The sequence below is a fragment of the Cupressus sempervirens genome, chromosome 7 (assembly GCF_028749045.1).
Source record: "Cupressus sempervirens isolate cs-2001-9-10 chromosome 7, ASM2874904v1, whole genome shotgun sequence".
NCBI lineage: Eukaryota > Viridiplantae > Streptophyta > Pinopsida > Cupressales > Cupressaceae > Cupressus > Cupressus sempervirens.
In genome coordinates, this window is record NC_143124.1 from 540,526,764 (window position 1) to 540,549,680 (window position 22,917).

General features: G+C 38.1%; 2 protein-coding genes across 2 annotated transcripts in view; both read right to left on the minus strand.

Annotated features, from left to right (window-relative positions):
- LOC149547897 (AT-hook motif nuclear-localized protein 10-like) overlaps nt 1-22,917 on the minus strand; it is a 93,152-nt gene that overhangs the window by 50,944 nt on the left and 19,291 nt on the right. The gene's annotated exons all lie outside the window — the stretch shown is intronic.
- LOC149547898 (uncharacterized) lies at nt 1,450-2,674 on the minus strand. Its single transcript, XM_089794809.1, has 2 exons — nt 2,392-2,674; nt 1,450-2,271 (listed from the first exon to the last, which is right to left on the minus strand). Exons 1-2 carry the CDS (start codon nt 2,482-2,484, stop codon nt 1,708-1,710), a joined length of 657 nt encoding a protein of 218 aa, XP_089650935.1. The 5' UTR covers nt 2,485-2,674; the 3' UTR covers nt 1,450-1,707.

Consider the following 22,917-nt stretch of genomic DNA (forward strand, 5'->3'; position numbering starts at 1 on the left):
TCTACTACAAAAAATATGCAATCCTTATTTAAAACTCTTTGGAGGTTGATGGTGAAAGCCATAGAGATGTTCTCCAAATTTTGATTGTGGATGGGTCAGGGTTGTAGTAAAACAGCTGGAAATATTTGTTTTGTTGGTAAGCACACACTCTTTGATGTGTTTGAGGACATGTTGTGAGCTCTTTTCACAAGAATCTCTCAATAATGTTTTGCAACTCTTGAAGTTTCTTGAATGACCTACCAAGAATGTATTAGGTACTGTTCTTGTGGCTTCATTGTGATCTACCCAACTGATCTAAATAAGCAAACAAGTACACGAATGATAATATTCTAAGCATTAATGTGCCAGTAGCAGAAATAAGAAAACAACTTTATAATCATAATCTACATGGACTTTTAAGATGCATAGATGGTGTCCAAGATAAATAACTCTCCACTGATCAAGAGCAGTAATTACGAATGAAACAACAACGAACTAAATTTGACCAGTTAGAACCTTCTAAAAGAATGATGGTGTAATCAGCAATAATATATCATAGGCAGTCATAAACTTATCCTTAAGAAGTTTACATTGTACAATTCAATATATATAAATATCAGCATATTTGGATATCTCTTATATATTAGTGTATATGGAAAATACTCTACCATATATATCGAATCCAACATTGTGATAAGACATTGAAATCACCATTCTCATACAAGTATTTTTTATCAACCTAATTATCAACATAATTGACATTAATATTACCACTCTCCTAATTCATTTTGAATAGAAATTCAATACAGAGAAGGCCCTTGCAATCTAAATTATAGGAAGCATCCCAAAACCTAAGAAATCAAGTGGTATCAGAGTCAACGAAGCTGCCAGACCATGGGGAAACATCTCAAATGAGTATAAAATAGAGAAAAAATTCAAGGATTTGTGTTAGAAATGAAATGAACTCAATGATAAAATGAATCAACTCATGGCAGAATGCAGAAACACTCAAGAAAGACTGGCAAATTGCTAGACATGCTTACATGAGTGAACAATAAAAACAATTGTGATGGCAACAAAAGAGAGAATATAAGAACTGAGGACCAATACTCAATCTCCAACTAGACATTTCTACAACAAAATTGAGGCTGATGATACTATCAACATTTCCATCTAGAGTAGAACATCGAGAAAGAAATAAACCCAGGTTGGTTAATCTACAAGATCTATTTCAACCTATGCTCCACGGAGTTTCCGAGACAGGGACATTTTAAGGGACGGGAATGTGTTTCCGGTACGGGTATGGGTCAAAGCCAAAATTTAAGGGATGGGACCTCAGGGGACGACTATAAAATATAGGGGATTTTAAAAATTTTATATATGGAGAATTAGACTTCTTTAGAGATATATTTCAAATATGCATATCATAACAATGATAACATTGATAAACCACTCACCATAGAATACATGGAAATTGAAAACTATCAAGATTAAAATCAAAATGAGAATATGATATGATGATATAATAATATGATATATCCAAATATTGCATACAATTAGCAAAAATTCCCAAAGGCTCCAAGTATCAATCTATCACCATCATGCATGAAATCGAAATGACATAATGAAAGTAAATACTAGAAGTGCAGATGTCCAACTCCATAATAATCAAAAGCAATAATGTATCTGGGTATCTGCAAAGCGGAAAGCCAAATATATGGCTGTCCTCTAGGAATCTAAATCTCTATCTAAATCAAGATCATCATCAATCTCTTCCTCTGAATCACTGGCAGGGGTAGGTAGAGGGTCCTCATCCAATGGAACACCAAGCAGCCCTGGGGTTGTGTTATCCTCATCAATCTGCAATGCATCCTTAGAATTAACATCCCAACGTAGTGTTGGAGTCTGTCGATACTCAAGACTCTGTCGCTCCTGTAGTCGCAATACACTATGAACAGCCACAAGCTTCTCCGATCGTCTAGAGGTAAGATTGTTCCTCTTGACCAATTGAATGAAGCTATATGTAGACCAATTCCTCTTTGCAGCAGAGGAACTCGCAACCTGTGAGAGAAGACAGATGGCAAGGCCTTTCAGCTCAGGTGCGTCTCTACCATGCCATGTCCACCATCCAATCAGATCCTTTTGAGCTAATGTAGCTCTATCAGTCCTTGCCTCTGGTCTACCAAATGTTGGACCACGAAGACTAGCAAAGTCAAGCCATTGCCCTCGAATTTTTGCAGCATCCTCCGCACTATACATTTTTGAAAGGGCCTTGAAGAAGCCCTCCTTCACCTATATTGAACAAACAAAAATTAAGAAGTGAGAACTTAGAGTTTATAAACTTTACAAATAATTTTTTTTTTTTAAAAACGTATTATAAATTCAGAATTCTTTAACATAAATTAAACTCACCTCCTCATCACTAGATGGAGGCACTCTCCCAGGCCTTGGTGCATACCATTTTGGATTGATTGCATAGGCTGCCATATGAAGTGGGGTGTTCATAGTGTTCCACCTTTTCGTCACAATGGGCTTAAGATGCTCCTCATAGAACTCCAAAGTAGGTTCCTTATCTTTAACATCTTGCTTGATCTACCCAAGCATGCTATCAAAGGTCTCATAAATCTCTTCAAGGCTAGGAGAGTCAGTATTAGCATATCTAATGACTTACACAATAGGGTCAATGAAGGAGCAAATGTATCTGCAAATGAAAGAAAATTGCAAGTGAGAAACATCATATGTTAAAAAAATCAGCAAGTGCTTAAATTAGAAATGTTTTTATTAAATCAGCAATAACAATTATGATGTCAATTATTTAAGTTTCTTACCTCATTGTGGTCCACCAATTCTCATCTAGGATTCTTCGTCTGACAAGTCTTCTATCTGGGGTGCTTGATTCATGTCATCTATTCACTCTACATTGACCACCATGGATTGTAAGGCCTCTTGGACCTCAAGCATCCTCTCCAACAAAATGAAGTAGCTAGCATATCGAGTCTCCACAGGCTTGAGGAATTCTTTTTTGGAAAATGTCCTAAATAATGCAAGAGATGTGTGATGATTGCAAATAAACATTTGCACGTCTCTAGCCTCAGACACCATAGTCTTTATCCAATCAATTTTTCCAAAGTCCTTCAAGTTGTTATTCAATGCATGTACACAACATGGAGTCCAAAAAAATGTGTCTATAGGTGCTCTTTACTATCAATTCAGCTGATTTATACACCTGGGCTGAATCAGTGACTACTTGCACAACATTTGAAGCCCCTACCTCTTCTATAGCATCCTTCAAAATCTGAAATTGGAAGGATGCATCCTTCTCTTTTCCAAAACAATCAACGGCTCTAAGAAAATAGGCCCCTGCTATACTAATGGCAATAAGATTGATGAGTGGCCGATCTTTGATATCGGTCCAACCATCCATGATAATAGAACATCCATCACTCATCCATGTTTGTCTTATATCCTCCATCAAAATGTTTACTTTTGAGTACTCTTTGTCAAGGATAGTGGTGTGTAATTTAATCTCTCCTGGTGGTACAAATGAGGGACCAGCAACATAAATATCTTTGCACATTTGTTTATAGAATGAGGAACGAGAAACATGGTATGGTATGCCATGAGCAACAAGAAATCTGCCAATGGACTCTTCAGCTCTCTCTTTTGCTTGTATGTTAAATAAATCAGCCACATTGGTATCTCTCTTAGTCTTGGCCTTTCCCTTCCCTTTACTAGCAGTGCTAATGCGGGTCAATTAGGGTGTGGGTGTGCTACTCGTAAGACCCCCGGAGTTCAATAACTCCCCCTCCACATACAACCTATTGGACTCGAGTTTTTCATCATCAGTAATTTTTTTGCAACCTTTCACCCCTTGCCCACCTAATCATAAAAGATGGCAATACACTCTTGTGTAGCTCCCAAAATAATGCTTCTTACATATATGACACTCCCATTCCGTACTACCCCTTGAATTTTTCTTCTTATTTTTGTCTACTTTTGTGGCAAATTGTAAGAGATGTTTCAAAGGGTTGAATGGGTCTTTGGCATATTGTTTTAGGGCTTTGGAAGGGCACTCAAATGGATTAGGCATTGCATCTTCCATAGGGACATCTACATTAGGCTCATCAATGGCTGCCCTAGGTCTTTTTCTTGGTCTTTGTAAATGTGACACTTGAGTTTTTTGCATGGCAACATCCATGCTATCACTACTTCCCTCACTCTCACTGCGGCTCATGTTTTTGCCTTTGGATTTTACAATGTTTTATACTACTGCAAGTTATGGAAAAAAAACATTTCAATGTTCCATTCAACATGCCCTCTCTATGTCATTGGAAAAATTGAAGAATGACAACAAACAACAATAAAGTTTGGATCAAACAAAAAGAAAATTAAAAACATACCTGAAATGAAGTAGAAATGAAGGCAAAACCTCCTCTTGAACCTCCAAAGCACACTCCTCTTTTGTTGTTGTTGTTTTCCTCTTCCTCTTCCCAACTTGCAAACAACTCCAAATGAACAATGAACTCCAAATTTAACTATTTAACAAAACATATTAGGGTTCCCCTAGTTTAGAAACTTCTAACATCTATGTGGGCCCCGGACGGAATAGAAAAAAATTTTAAAAAACATTTTTTTGTGACTTTTAAGTCAGTCGTAACTCGCTGGGAAATCGGGGACAGCGTTGGCTACAGGGTACGATCGAGGAACGGGAATGGAGTCCCCGGTACAAAATTCCGTACCCCCATTTCGGTGCAATTTTTTTTTGAAGTTTTGGGGACGGTCCCCTTTTCACCCCACTTGGGATATCACAAGGTACGGCCGATATCAGTACCCTGTCCCCGTTTCGTACCCAGTACGAGTACGACAATAAAAACCCAGGGGATGCATCCCCGTTGAGCATAGATTTCAACAAGATTGGATAAATGAAGAATTGTCATGGTACGCCTCTAAATGACTATACAGACATAAGGATGAAGTACTTTCCTGAAGGAAGTAGAGAGCATGATAGAAGGAGAAAGTCTTGCACAAACAAGAAGGGCTCAAAATTTCAAAAACAGTAATGAAAATCGCCATGAAATCGCCTAAAGCACTGGTTTGGCGATTCGATTCATGGTTCCCGATTTTTTTTGAGCTGGTGAACCAGATTAGTGATTTGATCGCATGAATCGCCAAAATCGCCTTTATGAATTGCGAGAAATTAGCCGAGCTTGAGGATGATGATGAGGCTTGAGCTAGAGCCTTGTTTTTTCATTTTGTTTACAAATACTGATAGACATGTTTCATGGATCTACATCTTACATACATTTATGATTTGATGTCTTATAATTCTTCATCTTACATACATTCTATGATTTGACTCATTATGATCCTATGATTTTTATTTACTTCAGCTACAATTTACACTTTACGTGTAATGTAGTTATGTATGTGATGGATTTAAGATTTATCATTTATGTTCCATGTTTATGTATGTTAGCTTCTATTTGATGATGTTATAGCGTGTTTAAGTTATATTCAATAAAAGGGTGCATGAAATAAGTTTAAATTGATAAAATCTCTAAATTTCAAGGGTTTTTTTAATTTGTTGATTCGTGGTTGATTCGATTCCGATTCATGGCCGATTTGCAATTCGATTCGACTTTGCCAATTTCAATCCGATTCCGATTCTCGTTACTTTGGTTACAAATGAGCTTTTCAAAATGGAGAAACCAAAGGAAAACTGAGTCACATATCCAAACATCACACTTTAAAAAAATGCTAGTAAGGAGCTGATGCAGGAGCACCCGTACCAACTCACAACCAAAAATGCAACAATATGGAGATAGAGAGATGACAAAAAAATGCTTCATAAAGCATCCATTAATACTTGAAATTCATTAAAAGAGATTACATTTGAAGAGCTTACAATTTAAGAACTTCTATTTCTCCAACTTCCATTCGAAGAGCTTCCATTTCTCGAGCTTCTTGAACTTCATTACAAATGATAATAGGCCTTTCTTAAATAGGCACTTCTAACCCAAGACATTACAAACACAAGCAATGTGGGATAAAAGGTAAATACAACTACCTTTAAATAAATATTAAATTCCCACCCAAATACAACTAAGCACCCAACAAATATTAAATGCATGATTTAAGGAACTTGCCACCTACACACCTCGATTAATGGAATGACAACTATTTTTATTATTTTCTATTTATGCCACCATGCACCTTGAAAATAAAGATTCCTCTTTTCTCCACTTTTCCTATTTTCTATTTTTAATTATTTTCCTTCCATTTTCGTCACTTTCTCTCTCCTCCACAAATTTTTTTTTTTTTTCCTCTTTCTCTCTCTCTCTCTCTCTCTCTCTCTCTCTCTATTTTTTATTTATTTTAATAATAAAGTTTTACAAGATGCTCCTGCATCAGACTCCCTTGGTAGATAGAAAAGTGTGTCCCACACTTTGACGCCAAAAGAAAGATATACAATTATCTTCATGTTCACCACAAGCTTCCACCTCAATAGGGACAAGAAAACCAACATGCAAATCTTCCACATTTTTTTTTGCTGATGCATGATGCTCCTGCATCCGACTCCCATGGTAAGAAAAATTTTGTGAGTATGGATTCACAAAATGAAGTAGCCACTGTTGACAGATTTTTTTCCTCTTCCTCCAACACATAGTTGGAACAAGTATCCGATGCTGATATATTTCCTTCTTTCTTCTTTTCCAACACCTAGCTAGAACAAGTGTTTGCTGTTGAAGTCTCTCATCTGCAATGAACTCTATCCAAGTATAACTCTCATCCTCATCCAATCTTGTTGAATTAATCACACCTGTAATAAACCCAGCAACACCATACCAATCTTCCTTTGCATACCACACATGACTAATAAGATCCTCATGCAAACCATCATCAATATCTTTTAAACTCATATCAAAGACAACATCCCATGATTCATAAAAATTTACCTGTTTGACATCTTCATCTTTGCTTGCCACTTTCATGTCATCAACAATGCACGTAACTACTCCACCTGCTTGATCTCCAACGAAGGCACTATATTCTTTCTCCATTGTTGCAATCTTCAAATCATCTTGCTCTATTTCAAGTTCATAAATCTTGCCATCTTCATGCTCTTCCTCTTGTCTTTCATCTTCTTCAACTTTAGGTTCGCAAATGATTTCCTCTTCATCCGCTTGCTCTTCCACTGGATCATCTTTCTTTTCCACATCCAAGGAATTATCAACATCTCTTTTCTGGTGACATGCTCTTTGTTTCCGCAACTCAGCTTCTAATTCATTCACTTGCTTCTGCAAATCAACTAGCAATGATTGTTGATTTCTTGCTCTAAATTTCTCAAGTCGAGGAATCCTCAGAATCCATCCAATCACAAAAGTCATCTTCTTCTTTCTCTTCTCCATAATCAAGTCTTTAGAAGACAAATCTCATGCAACACAAGAACCTTGTGCAAACTGCCTCACAGTCGGCGATCTGTCTACACAATCAAGAACTTCTTAACAAACTTCAACCAACTCAAGGTCCTGGTGCAAACTGCCTCACGTTCGGCGATCTGTCCGCACTCTCAGGAACTCCTGCTCTGATACCACTGATGACGGGCCACACCACCCGTACCAACTCACAACCAAAAATGCAACAATATGGAGATAGAGAGATGACAAAAAAATGCTTCATAAAGCATCCATTAATACTTGAAATTCATTAAAAGAGATTACATTTGAAGAGCTTACAATTTAAGAACTTCTATTTCTCCAACTTCCATTCGAAGAGCTTCCATTTCTCGAGCTTCTTGAACTTCATTACAAATGATAATAGGCCTTTCTTAAATAGGCACTTCTAACCCAAGACATTACAAACACAAGCAATGTGGGATAAAAGGTAAATACAACTACCTTTAAATAAATATTAAATTCCCACCCAAATACAACTAAGCACCCAACAAATATTAAATGCATGATTTAAGGAACTTGCCACCTACACACCTCGATTAATGGAATGACAACTATTTTTATTATTTTCTATTTATGCCACCCATGCACCTTGAAAATAGAGATTCCTCTTTTCTCCACTTTTCCTATTTTCTATTTTTAATTATTTTCCTTCCATTTTCGTCACTTTCTCTCTCCTCCACAAATTTTTTTTTTTTTCCTCTTTCTCTCTCTCTCTCTCTATTTTTTATTTATTTTAATAATAAAGTTTTACAAGATGCTCCTGCATCAGATCTACCACCAAAAAAGAAAGATCTACCAAAAAAGAAAGATCTACCACCATCTTCATCTTCACCAAAGGTTTCCACCTTAACAGGGACAACAAAACTAGCATACAAATCTTCCACATTTGCATCACTCCATCAAACACCAGAATCTCAACCATCCAATCAACATGCTCATTCCCAGGAACAAACTGAACATAATGCTTCATTAGCAAACTCCCATTCACATCAACAACTAGTGAATCCAAACCAGCAGCAACAAACCCCGCATCAGCAACAACAAACTTCATATGAGCACCAACATGTAGATCTCCATCAATACATGCCAAACTCTCAACACCAACCACCTCATTGCTCACAACAAGATGCTCTGCAATACATAACTCACCTCCAACAACTAGATCATCCACCTCCAAGTGCTCCATAATCTCCATGTCAGATTCAACCAATTGATCATGAAAACCAACCTCCATCCCAACATCAACAACATTAGGAGTATCTTCAGCAACAACCTCTAGTTGCTCTGCAGGTTCTGCATCAGACTCCACAAACTGATCAGAAAAACCATCCTCTTCCACCTTGACCTTCTTAGCTTGATTAGCCAATCTAGCATCCAACCGAGAAATCATCTTAGAAAAATTCCTCTCCACTATATCATGGATTTTCACAATCATCTTAGGGTCCAATCCTCTTGGAGCCATCTCCCAAGATCTTCGTAAACCCTCTGCAACAAATCCTTCCTACGCTCCTTGTGACAACCAAATTGTTTGCAAGTCAGATCGCAACCTACCACCTCGCACGAACAATCAGGAACCACATCACAAGTCTAGGACAACGGATTTGCAATCCACAAGCTCTGATAAACTTTGCCCAACCAAGGTCCTGGTACAAACTGCCTCACACTCCGGCGATCTGCTTGTACACTCAGGATCTCCTGCTCTGATACCACTTGATAGAAGGGCCACACCACTCTAACAACTCACAACCAAGAATGCAACAATATAGAGACCAAGAAAAAAAATGCTTCACAAATAATTTTATTATACTTGAAAAATCCTTACAACACCCACAAAATGATATGACTTCTTCCACATAAGAGAAATCCTAAATAAGAGTCTTCACACCTTCTAGCTTCTACTTCTCAAACTTCTCCTTCTCAAGCTTCTACTCCTTGAGCTTGATTACAAATGATAATAAGCCTTGCTTAAATAGGCACTTCTACCCCAAGACATTACAAACACAACCAATGTGGGATAAAAGGTAAATACAACTATCTTTAAATCAATATTAAATTCCCACCCAAATACAACTAAGCACCCAACAAATACTAAATACATGATTTATCCAAAACCTTCTAGAATTTCCACCTACACACCTTGATTAATGGTATGACAACTATTTTCCTATTTAAGCCACCCATGCACCTCGAAAATAGAAATTTCTCTTTTCCCTTTTTTCCTATTTTCTATTTTTAATTATTTCTCCTCTAATTTTCGTCACTCTCTCTCCTCCAGATTTTTTTTTTTTTTTTTTTTTTTTTTTTCAAATTTTTTTTTTCAATTTTTTAATTTTTTTTTTCCAATAATTTTTCCATGCAAGATGCTCCTACATCAAGAGCATACAATTTCCCGTGATCTCATAGCGATCATACAAGAAAGCCAAGAAAAGGAAACGATCTCTAACATTCCTAAAAATAAAGAGATAAGTATGCTTGTGTAGGCTTCTTCAAATATCCGTTAAATAACTCATCGAGAATGAAATTGCCCTTACTCCATCTCAAGAATCATGTATTGAGGATAACTTGTTCTAACTAGAAATAAGAATGACATTCATGATTCTCCATCTCTTGAAGAGTACATGACAACCAATGACTATGAGTGAAAAGGATAACATTTCCAATGATAGTGAGTTAGAGATTGCATTGTGTGTAAAAGCTAAGTGCATTGAAGAAGATAAACAATGGAATGTGACATTGAAGGATAGGGACAATCAGATGAGGAAACTCTTTTATGAAACTATGGCAAGCAAAGAAACAAGAAATTAATTGATAGTGCCCAGGACGTGGAAAGGACTCTTTGAATATGTGAATGGTGGCCTGAGAAAGCTACACATACTAAGATGATAACTTCAATAGTAAGATAATTTGCAGAAAATCAAGCAAAGACATGGGCACTTGGATAAAAAAAAGATAATTTGTCTGACTAAGCATGGTGATTCAAATATTGCATCAAGAGTTTCATGCACACAATCATCACAACAAATGACATTTAAGGCCCTAAAGGTTGTTACACCTAAGGGATAGAGTGTGAATAGTTTTTCAGCTGAGGCCTTTGGTTTCTACATACAAGAAATGGCCAAATTGATAAATGATCATTAAGCATTAAAAGAAGCAGAAAATCAGAAGATAGTCACCAAACAATTCAGAGAGCTAAGGAACATGGAAAAACTAACAAAATAAAGAGACTAAGCTACACACATAAAGCCTTTGACCATTGTCCCAAAAAATCAGTTATGGAAACTGTGGAAATAGACAAGTTCAGTTTGGAACTAAGGATCCAATGCAACTAGTAAATAATCCTTGTTTTTGATGTTGAAGCTAGCAGAACCTATGATAATCCTCTTTTCAATTTGGATAATAAAGCTGCTCCAGAACCATGTGATGAGGTAGAAGTCAACCACAAAAATCAGGATCTTGATTCACTCTCCATCAGTAAAGACTTGAGAAGTGATCAAAGCCTCAAGACAATTCCTATTGGTGTTGCCGTTAGCCACACCCCCAAACACTTTGTGTGATATGTCAATTCATAAGAATACAATTCACTATTTTAAACAAAAAATAAATGTAGGCTACTTAAATGTGTTTCAAAGAAGAAATCACAATTCAATTATATCAATGTCCATGTCTCCTAGACAAAATATTTGACCCCCCATAGTAACGGAAACAATTCATGACCAAGTGTGGGTTGGACCATTGCTATCTTTAAAAGAGTTAAGGGAGAGGAATCCTACCAATATCAATCATATTTCTTCCATCAGAACATACAATGATTCTTTCAACCGTTCTAGATCATTTGTAATTGCAATAAGTTGGAACAGTTGAGATTTCCTTCTTCACTTGAGGAAATATGTTAAGTTTGTGGTCTTATGGTTGGACAAATCTCTTTTGCAAAATAGGACTGAATATGGAAGAAATGTCTTTGGCATGGATGAGAACAAAAAACACTCCTTAGGATTCCATGGGAGGCAAACCCAATGTGAGTATATCAAGAAGATTGATAAAATCAGTGTAGTGCAACGTCATCATGATAAGGTTAACTTGGAACCCTAGAATCAATTGGAATCCAATGGTTTTTTTTCGTAAGTTTGTGGTGATAAAATCTAGCCAAGAATATGTTTCACAGAAATTCATCCAATATTAGAGTAATCTTCCTACTAATTAACTTCAAGGGATCACTTTCACTAGACTTCAACTGAACTAAATAGTGAGCAAATGGCACTACAAAACTTGTGATCTTGGAAACTCTACAAGGAATAAATTGAATGATATAGAGTTGCTAAATGATGAGATAGAGTCTAATTTGTTGAGTTCATTAGCATCAGCATCAAGCAATGGATGTGTGGAAGTTAAAACCTTCTATAGACATTTTTGGGACCCTGATATTGAAAAGAAGATCTAATGTTCCTTGTGGGCAAGAAAAATCAAGAAGAGGAATCTGTGATGTCCCCAACTAATCTAAATAAGCAAAGAATTATGTGAACTACAATAGTTTTCAAGATCAAAGAATCATGTTAATGTTCTAGTACCAGAAATAAGAAAACATGTTTGCAATAATGAACTGTGTATGTCTAAGATGCATAGAGATGACACCTAATACAAATAATTCTCCACTAAAAAATGCAGCAATTAGAAATGAAAGGACAATGAGCTTAAGTCAACCAGTTAGAACCTTCAAAAAGCATCAAGGCATAATCAGCAATAACATTTCGTAGGCAGTGATAAACTAATGAAGGATCGTTATCATTATATAGCAGTGCTTACACAAATGAAAAGCAATTAACCTTCTCAAGATATGGGAGACTAGCTGCAATTAAAAGAAATGAGTGTAATGGACATCATTTATACAAAAAATATGTATAAAGCGGTGATTATAAAATGCAGTAATGAAATTTTTTTAAGGAAAGAAAAAGAGAAGTATTTACATAAACTAAAGGCTGTGATTGCTAAGTAGAAAGAGCTATGACTTATTTGAAAGAGTTATGACTATTTGAAAGGTAATATCTCTAAGGAGATGCAAAATGGGAAAATGAAACATCATTCCAAGCATCATCGAAGATTTCTTATATTATTTTTATATCCATATTTGGATTGCTCAAGTTCAGCAGAAGCCTTCATAGGCATCAGTTGCATATATTCAGAGTATTGATCAGGAACAGTGGCAAGTGAATATCGTCATTATTATCAGTATATCAGACAAGGGAATACGATCAGATCGACTAACAGAAGTATGATTTGCAAACGTTATAAGGAAGATATCAGGAAAAGTGTAATACTCTCAGATCTGTAACCAATATCATTTATTCATATCCAGTGGCATCACACTGAAATCGGAGATAACTTCCATATTTCTGAAGTAGTATCAGACATAGAAACCATTAAGGCATCAAGACATAAGTCTGATAAGCAATTGGCAGATCAGTAGAAGATTGTTTGCATATATTTCTAGACATATCAGAGATGACAACTTATCAATATATTTGTATCAATATACTTGATCTCATAAACAAAAGGATAAGTCATCCAATCCTTAACATATTTACATTGTACAATTCTCTCTCTCTCTCTCTCTCTCTCTCTCTCTCTCTCTCTCTCTCTCTCTCTCTCTCTATCTCTCTCTCTCTCTCTATATATATATATATCACCATATTCAGATATATCTTATATATAGTATGTACTGCAAATACTCTATATATCAGATCCAATATGATATACGACATTGCAATCACCATTCTCATACAAGTACCATGAACAATCTAATTATCAAGATAATTGATATTACATTTACCACTCTACCAATTCATTATGAACTAGTGTTTATTAGAAATAAGTCTCTTGCAATTGAAATTATAGAAAGTAGTCCCAAAACCTAAGAAACTAAATAAGGCGACTTCATTTAGTATTAATATTTTATATTGCAATGAGATAGACTCTATCCTTATAAAGGATGTGATCATTTGCTACCTTGATTTCGTCATCTTACAACTTTCCCACAAGAAATGCTAGCAGTAGAAGTGTCTTAAGCATACTCTACTATTATGCCACTTTCTAATCAATAAAGCATTAGACAACATCGTTACCTTAACGTACTATACATCAAAATCATAAGCTCAAAACTTACTCGTTGTAGAATGGAAATACCACTCAACTTCATAGAGTAATGCCAATAATATAGAATAATTCAATTGATACGTACATAAAGCAAAACATAGAATGTACCTTAATACCACAATACCAATTGGCAAGGAAATGATTTACTTTATTCATCCAAAAACATCATGCATACATTGACAGTATTCCAAGTACTTATAGAAGGGTCAATTGGTTGGGAAAACCAACCAACACATTCCCTCACCTCCTAACTACCCAACTCGATTAAGCTTCAACAAGTACTAAGTACAATAGTTACCTTATTCCAACTACATCTATCCCCCCCAACAAAAAAATAAGTCTTCCAGATGACTGTTGAACATCAAACAAAAAAACTTTAATTTTAAGACAAGGGATGGGAAGACATCTCTATACTCGAAGCTCCCCGTAGTCATTGCAGGTCACATTTAGTTGTCTTCTATTTTGTCTGAACACCTTGTAGTTCCCTTAGAGTGTCCATCTTCTTTGCTTTTGTTGTGGCTATCTTGCTTTCCAAGTCAGTTTCCTCTATCCTCTAGCCCTCCTCCATGGCAACTTTCTATGCTTTCTCTTGAAGAGTTTGTCTTTCCAGCTCCCATTCCTTAGCCAAGCTTTTTTCCTATTGGAGTTCCAAGAAGGTCCTCTAAAAGGAAACTCCAATAGCTACAAGGGTCTCCGTGAGAGGTGGCGGTTGTTCCTGACCGAGAATAATAAATCTGTTTGTCCATGTAGCCACTGTGTCCTCCTGCAAATATCCAATACATGTTTTTATCTATTTGACTAACACCTTTGCCAGTATCGTAACACTTTGTCTGTCCCCTAGAGATGTCCGTCTGCATACGACCTTGTACCTCCAAGAAGCTACTGTAATAGGCGTACAGTTGTGAGACTTTCCGTACGGTCAGCTGAAGTCTGGCCACACGTACGACAGTCTCTCCAATGTTCATGTTCTCGGTTGCCTGCTTTTGTATGGTCATTGTCATTTTTTTTGTGCTCCCTCATATTGCCTTTCTTGCCTCTCGTATGGTACTCCCTTGTGCTTGTATGGCTTGTACGATGTCCCTTCATACGGCCTCTACTTCCCTATCTTGTGCAGCTCCTTGTATGACCTTTAGTGCCCTCTGCCTACTAGCTCCGTCCATACTTATTCTCCTTGTAAGGTTGTTGGCCTCCCTCCGTACGGCTGTGATTGCTCCGTCCATAATTATTCCCCTTGTATTGCTATTGGCCTCTCTCCATACGGCTGTGATTCCAGTATGTGTTGATATGGCTTTATAAGACTTAGGGTGGAGATTTATTTCTTCTCTGTTACTTTCTCCTTCTGTACTTGTGAAATAACTAGGGACCCACTTTGTCCTTTCTTTGTATGTTTTTAATTTAGACCCATTGACGAGGTATTTTACCTGTTTATTATCTAAAGTAGATAACTTTATTGCCCCATTTTCTTTATACTCTATGTACCCCTTCGGGTATCTTTCTTCCTATTTGGATTCTTGTATCTATAACATATTACATTCTATGTGGAAAACTTCATAGTCTCCCATTTGCCAGTGGAACAATCCATTAAGGGAACTTGTTTCGACATCTGAGCATTCCCCCAACCTAAGCACCCCTTCCTCGTCTGGTTCCATCCCTTCATAGTCTTCCCCCTCAGAGTCTAATGCCATGTCCTAACTTGTTGACTGGTTCTTTAGGTCTATGATGTACTTTCTTCTTTCTGATTCAATAGATAGTGTTATGTTTCCAATTATGGTTGGCTTTTGCTATAACCAACCATCCTCTTCCTAATAAAGCATCACACCCTTTCTTCTCTAAAGTAATCGTCACAAAATCAAGGAAAAATTGTTGAGTATTGACTATGACTTTTTGCCCCATTAGGGTCCTTATAGTCTTAATTCCATGTTGGTCCGCTCCCACTAGTTGAAATGTAGGTGGCCAGAGTGCGGGTTTTCCTATTACCTTCCACATTTCTTTAGATAAACATTTACGCCGCAACCTCCATCAACAATAGTATTTGAGAGCTTGCACCCTAATATCTCCATTTCTACTGTGAAGGGTGTTCTCCCCGCTCCTTTAATGAATGGGGTATTGTTTTTAGTTTGTGGTTCTCCTTCCTTCTCTTTGTTAAAACCCTCTTAGGCTTGCCCCTGTGTTAATGCTACCTGCAACTGGGGTAGCGTTTCCAATAAATCAGCGATTTTCACAAGGATGGTGGTTTCCAGTACTTGCCTCACAATATTTGATACACTCCTACCCGAAGTAGGCTTTTCTAGCCTTGTCTTCCCTTCCTCTTCCATGCTATCTTGAATGTCCTTCTTTGCTTCCTGAAATCTTTCGGTCTCCATAATAGCATCTGGATAGGCTAATTTTTTGCCTTGCATCCTCGTGACCGCAAGAATTTTGCCTTCTGGATCTAATTAACCCCCTTCTGTCTTGGGCAATTCACATCCTCATGATTGCTTGGCCCACACCATTTATACAGCATTCCTCCATTTCGTCCTCCATCCTAGCAATCTCGTGCAAAAATGTTCCCATCCATTGCACCTTCCACATTGGATCATAGGTCTCCCCTTAGAATCATACTAGATTGCTCGCCGCGGTGTGTTGTTATTGTTGTTGTTGCTATTATTATTACTTCCTCTTCTGTTATTTTTATATCCTCCTAGTGAGGCTTTTGTATTTGTATTCTTTGGAGGGGTGGAGGGTGGTATAGATTCCTCTGCTTGGGTAAAGGATACTTGAGCGCTCCATGTTTTCAAATTGTGGGGACAACCTTTAATTGTGTGCCCTAGTACCTGACAAATCTCACAAAATGATTTCTTTGGACATGCTCCTTTTGTATGGCCTTCTTTTTCACAGTCAGTGCACCAGAGCTCCCTCCCTTCTTTTTTTTCTCCCTTACTTCCTGCCACTTCATTAATCGCCTCAAGTCTTTTCCCAGGGCTTGGATGGTTTTGGATTCATCTTCGTTTTCTTCTAAACTTTCACTCACGCTTCCATACCTTCTTGCCTTGGAAGTTTTGCTCTCGCGTTCTATGTCCATCACACGAGTACATGCATCCCCAAAGGTTGATGGTGGGACTAATTTCATATTTTTCCTAAGAGACAGTGTTAATCCTTCAATGAACTATCTTTTCTTTAGTTCATCCGCAGGCTTGTTGTCAAGTTTTCCTATCAGCTCTTTTAGTCTTCTATAGTCAACTCTTTTAGTCTTCTACTATAGACTTTAACAAATTCGCTCTTCCCTTGCCTTGTGTTATAAATCTCTATTACTATTTCATCATTGTCTCTTAGGAGTCTGAATTCTTCCTCAAAGGTTGTGCTGATATTATTCCATGTGTTTTTCTTTCCTACCTCCATATCAGTATACCAGTCAATGGCTATACCCCTTAGTGTGGCAGGGAAAACTTTTAGCCACTCAACTGCGTCATTTTCTCCATTGGCTTCCCATATGGTTATGCATATTTTACAATGGCGGTCGGGGTCCTCCGAGCTGTCCCCCATGAACCTCGGCAATTTTTGTTTGTCTATTGCCATTATGTTGGCCTTTTTCTCTCTTGGCGGAGTACTTCCTCCTGATGGAACACTTCCTCTAAATGGAACTCTACCTCCTGATGAAAGTCTTCCTCCCGATGGAACTCTTCCTCCAGATGGAACACTCCCTCCTAACAAAACACTTCCTCCCGATGGAACACTTCCTCCTAATAGAACACTTCCTTCCGACAGAACATTTCCTCCTAATGGAATACTTCCTTCAAGTGGAACACTTCCTCCCGATGGGACACTTCCTCCTGATGGAACACTTCCTCCCGATGGGACACTTCCTCCCAATGGAATACTTCCTCCTGATTGAAAGTTCCCCCTCGTCTAGGAGCCTGATTCTTGATTACTAGAAGTATCCTCTTCTCTGAAACTTTTCTTTTTAGAGGTCTCTTTGTGCAAGTGTCTTTGGATTTTTGTGCCCTAACTTCCTTCCTGGTGTCTCCAAGGTGATCAAATTGGCTATACCTTCAATTGTATGCTCAATCGACCCCTTTTCGATCCAGATGGGGTCCCCTTGCCCCCTTAAGTAACAACGCCTCTCCTCCTGTTGTTGGAGTCACAATGGCCTCAGGGCTACTTCCTCCTCAATTTCTTCCTCTGGTACTTGCCTCAGATATCTATTTGGAATCAACGGCATGAATTTTCTTAGTGTTTATTTCACTTCCTGCAATTATCCCCCTCTTCTAAAATACATGTCCATGTCCTTTCATCAAACTGCTAGAGTACTTGTTGCCTCCTTCGTTCCCTCGACTCTTTCTTCCTCAACACGTAACAAGTTTCGTGCCAACAGGTGAGGAATCCCCAATAGATCGTACATCACTTGGTGGCATCATAAGTTCATCACGTACTGTGCCCTTAGGAACCGTTCTCTCACGGGCTTCCCTTTGCACGTAGTGATCGGCCGCAACTTCCAGGCTATCACCAAATCGCATGTCAACTAATCTTCTCTGGTTATTCCCTCCTCTTCTCCATCACTATTTGTATATGTGGTAGGAATAGTCTTCCTATTACTCCATCCTGTCTTGCCAATGACCTCTAAGTTCAAACTTAGGCAATGGCACCAAAAATGTAGAATGGAAATACCACTCAAGTTCACAGAGTAATGCCAATGATATAGAATAATACAATTGCTACGTGCATAAAGCAAAACATAGAATGTACCTTAATACCACAATACCAACTGGCGAGGAAATGATTTACTTTATTCATCCAAAAACATCATGCGTACATTGACAATATTCCAAGTACTTATAGAAGGGTTGGTTGGTTGGGAAAAGCAACCAACACATTCCCTCACCTCCTAACTACCCAACCCGATTGCTTTAACAAGTACTAAGTACAATAGTTACTTTATTACAACTACACTAGTCTACTTCTACTATTTGTCTAAGGAATGACTTCAAGATGTGTTCAAATTTTACCATAAATATGCCACAACCTAGGTATCGTCCAAATTTGACCAAGGCATGACCAATGACCAACATCTCTTAGTTATATGTTAAGAATGATATTTATGCCTCTCTATGGTTGCCATTGAAATGCTAAAGGGTGCCCATTATGCATTTTACTATCCAAATACCTTCTAAAGCATTGCATTCTAACATAAAGGGAGGTGAAAAATCTAGAATGGCCAAAATAAGGCCTGGATTCATAACCTCTTTGAGCTTTATATAAGCCCTTTGTGTTGGTTCAGTCCAAGAGAAGGCATCTTTCTTTGTCTGCCAAAAGCATTGCAAGCTATGAGAAACCTTCTCAACCCTCCTAAAGTACTTGTAGTTGTAGATACTGAAGAATCCTCTCAACCATGTCAAGGTGTTTCGAGAGGGCCAATCTTGGATTACTTGTACCTTCTACTGATCTACTTAAACACCTTGGGCATTGGAGATATGCCCCATGTACAAAATCTCTATGATCTCAATATCACACAAATTCTTTTGTGAAGAAAGAATGATTTTGTATGTCTCAACTGGTCCTCCCAAGTCATCCTATATATAAGAATGTCATCCAAAAATACTAACACAAATGCCCTCAATTATTTAGTAAATATATACTTCATACAAGACTGAACAGTAGCAAGTGCATTTGTCAAGCCAAGAAGAATGAATACTAATAGCATCCATATTGATGCCTAAATGTTGTCATGTGAGCATCCCCCTTTCTTACTCTTGGTTGATGGTACCCTTATCTAAGACCAATCTTGGAAAATCATATTACTTGTGAAGCTCACTCTTGGGAATCAAGTGCCAACTCTTGATAGGATTCTTGTTGAGGGACATGGAATCAATGCACATTCTCATTGTGTCATCATTCTTACTAACCAAAACTGGAATAAAAGAAAAGGTGCTAGAGCTCAATTTGATTTGACCCATTTTGAAAAAATTATAGATAGATTTCTTTCTTTCCTACTTATTCCTTTTGGGATGGAAATAAGGAGTGGTAAAGATGGGTTTGAAACTTATTTCATGTTCCACTATGTGTTGAGATCATGATCTATTAGACTTAAATCCTAGATATATGTTATTTAAACACTATGTTATGTTGATTTAGAATAGGCTAAATGTCAACATTATACAATTTCTTACCCACTAACTAAGTTGCAATCACCAAATAGTGGACTGCCCATGCTACATGGGAACTTCAATTGGAAAGCCTAATCAAAGCATATACATTCGTGACATACTAAACAATCCCCTTGTTTTCCAAAAATATTGCCACATACTCATTTTTTCTCACCTCCCTCCAATACCCTCCCACCTTTTTCCTATATAAATCCTTACCCCAGCCCCCCAAAAAACCCTTCCCCCTATTTCAGCAATATATTGCTCCCTTTTCTTGCCCATTTTAACCCCCCAATATGAATGCACGTGGTATTGTATCGCCCCTTCAATCAAGATCTTGTGCCATGCTATAAGTCTTCCATGAAAATATCTCCCTATTCTTTTCATTGAAATTACCCTCCCAGAGTACTACTTTTTTCCCTTAAAGATTTGGTCTTAAGATCCATGGTTTGAGAGTTGTATAAAATTTCTTTAAAAGAATGCAACCATTGTAGTACTAAGACCATGTTAGTCTCTCCTAGACCCATATATAGAAATCATAAATAAAGACAAAACAATCTAATTTATATAAAGATTATAAGATGATGTTTCTAAAAGAAACAAGAATTAACAGAATACAGAAAAGAAGACTTACTGAACCAACTAACTTACTAAGATGACCATTATAGAAATATTACAATATTTTGATACCCTTCATTAATGGTCGTCATTCTATCTACCCTACAAAAGACACAATCTCCAATTTTTTTGGCCACATGTATAAAAGGCTGCCCCCTTCTCTTCAAACACTCTACACATGAGCCTACTACTCAAGCCCTCACTGATTTTGTAGAGCTTATGGATATGACCAAGATAACCAAAATCCTTCCAACCTAACATTGTTTACCATACTGGGGTAAAGAAATTAATGCACATAGACAATAGATAAGAACAGCAAAACTCCTTTTATTATTCGCATATGCCAAAGACATTACATTATGCTTGATTGATGAATACAATGATCTCAAAGGGGGTATATATACATCACGAGGAACCTTCCCGAAGGGGTCCGTCGGCCACATACAACATGTCGGCTACATAATAAGAACCTTCCCGATACCGACAACATACATCCTGACACATACTCTGTCGGCTACACAGTATTTACCGACGACATCATCCCCCCCAAAAAGAAAAGTCATCTCCGGACGACCACACAACAAAACTCAAACAAACAACTAACTACATTTATTCATAAAAACAACATATACATAGACATCATAAACCAGAAGGCTGTCTCAGACAATGAAGACCGGCTATGTCGAAGCTGATACACTTATTCTGTCCAGACCTTCAAATCAGCTCTGATCTGAGAGTTCTCCTCCACGACTTCTTTTAGTATCAATGCAACCTCCTAGCGCTAGGCTTCTTTCTAATCATGAGCCCTCTTCGCTGAGTCCTCCTGAAGTGCTGCTACCAAACGCTGTTGCTGACTGTTGTTCTACCTGTTGCTTCCCTCGTGCACCTTCCTCGAGTTGTGCTAACAGGACGACCTGCTCTACTTCCCATGCAATCTGCTAGGTGGCAAGTCAATCGGCCATCTCCTCCCGAGCCTTCTCCGCCATCTCCCAAGCTTCCTGCCCAGCCTCTGCCCGTCTTCCCTCTGTAAGCACAAACTCTGCCAGGGACTTGCTCTGCTCTACGATAACAGCAAGGCGAGAACAAACATCCTTATCCTTCTCCACTATTGGTAGAGGGTCTAACACATGCACCCCTTCATCTACTTTCTCTGCTGCTGCTACTGCACTCTAATCCTCCACCCCTGGTACACAGATACTGCATGCCTGTAGCAGGTCCAGGTCTCATCAACTAGTTAGACTTCCCATGATTGATAATCGCAATGACTAGGGGTCTAGGGGGAACGCCCCCAACGGAGTCGAGGGGCAGCGCCCCTCGCTGCCAAGACCAAATTAGCACTCCAAAACCCATACAAAAATGCATAGAACACACTATTTTTGCGATTTCTCCTGATCCCACACTCTTTTTGGCAACCGCTAATGTTTTCCCTTCCCTTTGGCATCATCCATTATGCATTCTGAACATTTTTTATTTGACGACGTTTTTTTTTTTTTTTAAAACCTCCTGTCATCCTTCTTATGTGCTACCAATGTATAGCTACACCATAGATCCTACTACCGTACGGCCTCTCAATTCCTTATGCTTACTGTATCAGCTGCTCATATCGTGCGTACGGTTCTAGAGGAATGTCGTACAGTATTCACCACATGCGTACCTCTTCTAGCCGTACATCGTACGATGAAAATGGTTGAGTGTTGTACCTACTGTTGGCATTAAAGGGAACATCGTACAATGCCATAACCATGTTGTACAATGGTATTAGCAAGCACCATACGGTAAGATTAGAAATGCCATATGGTGACACCATCTCATGCCGTACGGTACACTTGACTTCTCACCTGTGTCCACTTGATCACCGTACAGTGTCTCTAGAAGAATTGCCATACGGTTTGTAGAATGATGCGTCCAGGAACTATGCCATACGGGCTCAATGCTTGAATACTTAAAAACTTTGCAAGATGTGTCGTACGGTGATATATACCTTCAAGCCGTACAGTGGAGGCAAACTCAAATGGCCGTACGGTGAAGGCAAACAAAACTAGTTGTACGGTGAAGGCATGAGCAGTTGACCACCGTACGGTACTTTTTCTTCTCACTTAAAAAAAATAAAAATTTTAATGTTCAACTCTATCTTTTATCTACCGTTACTTATCTTGCATATGTACAGTATTTACATATATACAGTATTTACAGTCGTTCTTTTCTCAGTTGCTCGTCCACGAAGGTGCGTTATTTCTTTCATGGTAGACATTCAACTTCGACATATGCACTACGTCGGCCACTTCCTTTCCGTCTAGCGTCCATAGTTTTATTGCTCCGTTATCACCCACTTCCCGAATCTGGTACGGCCCAACCCATTTCGTTTGAAACTTACCTGGTTTGATCTCGTTCCGTCCATCATACTTCAGCACCAATTGTCCCGATTGGAACTTGTTCAATTTTAGGTGTCTATCATGCCATGCTTTGCGCTTATTCTGGGTCACCTCCGTGGCCCATTGTGCCTGCAATCGTCGCTCATCAAGTTTATTTAAGGTACACGATCTCTCCCTCCGTTTTTCCATATCGCCTAGTTTGTTCCCGAAGCTCGGTACCATGGA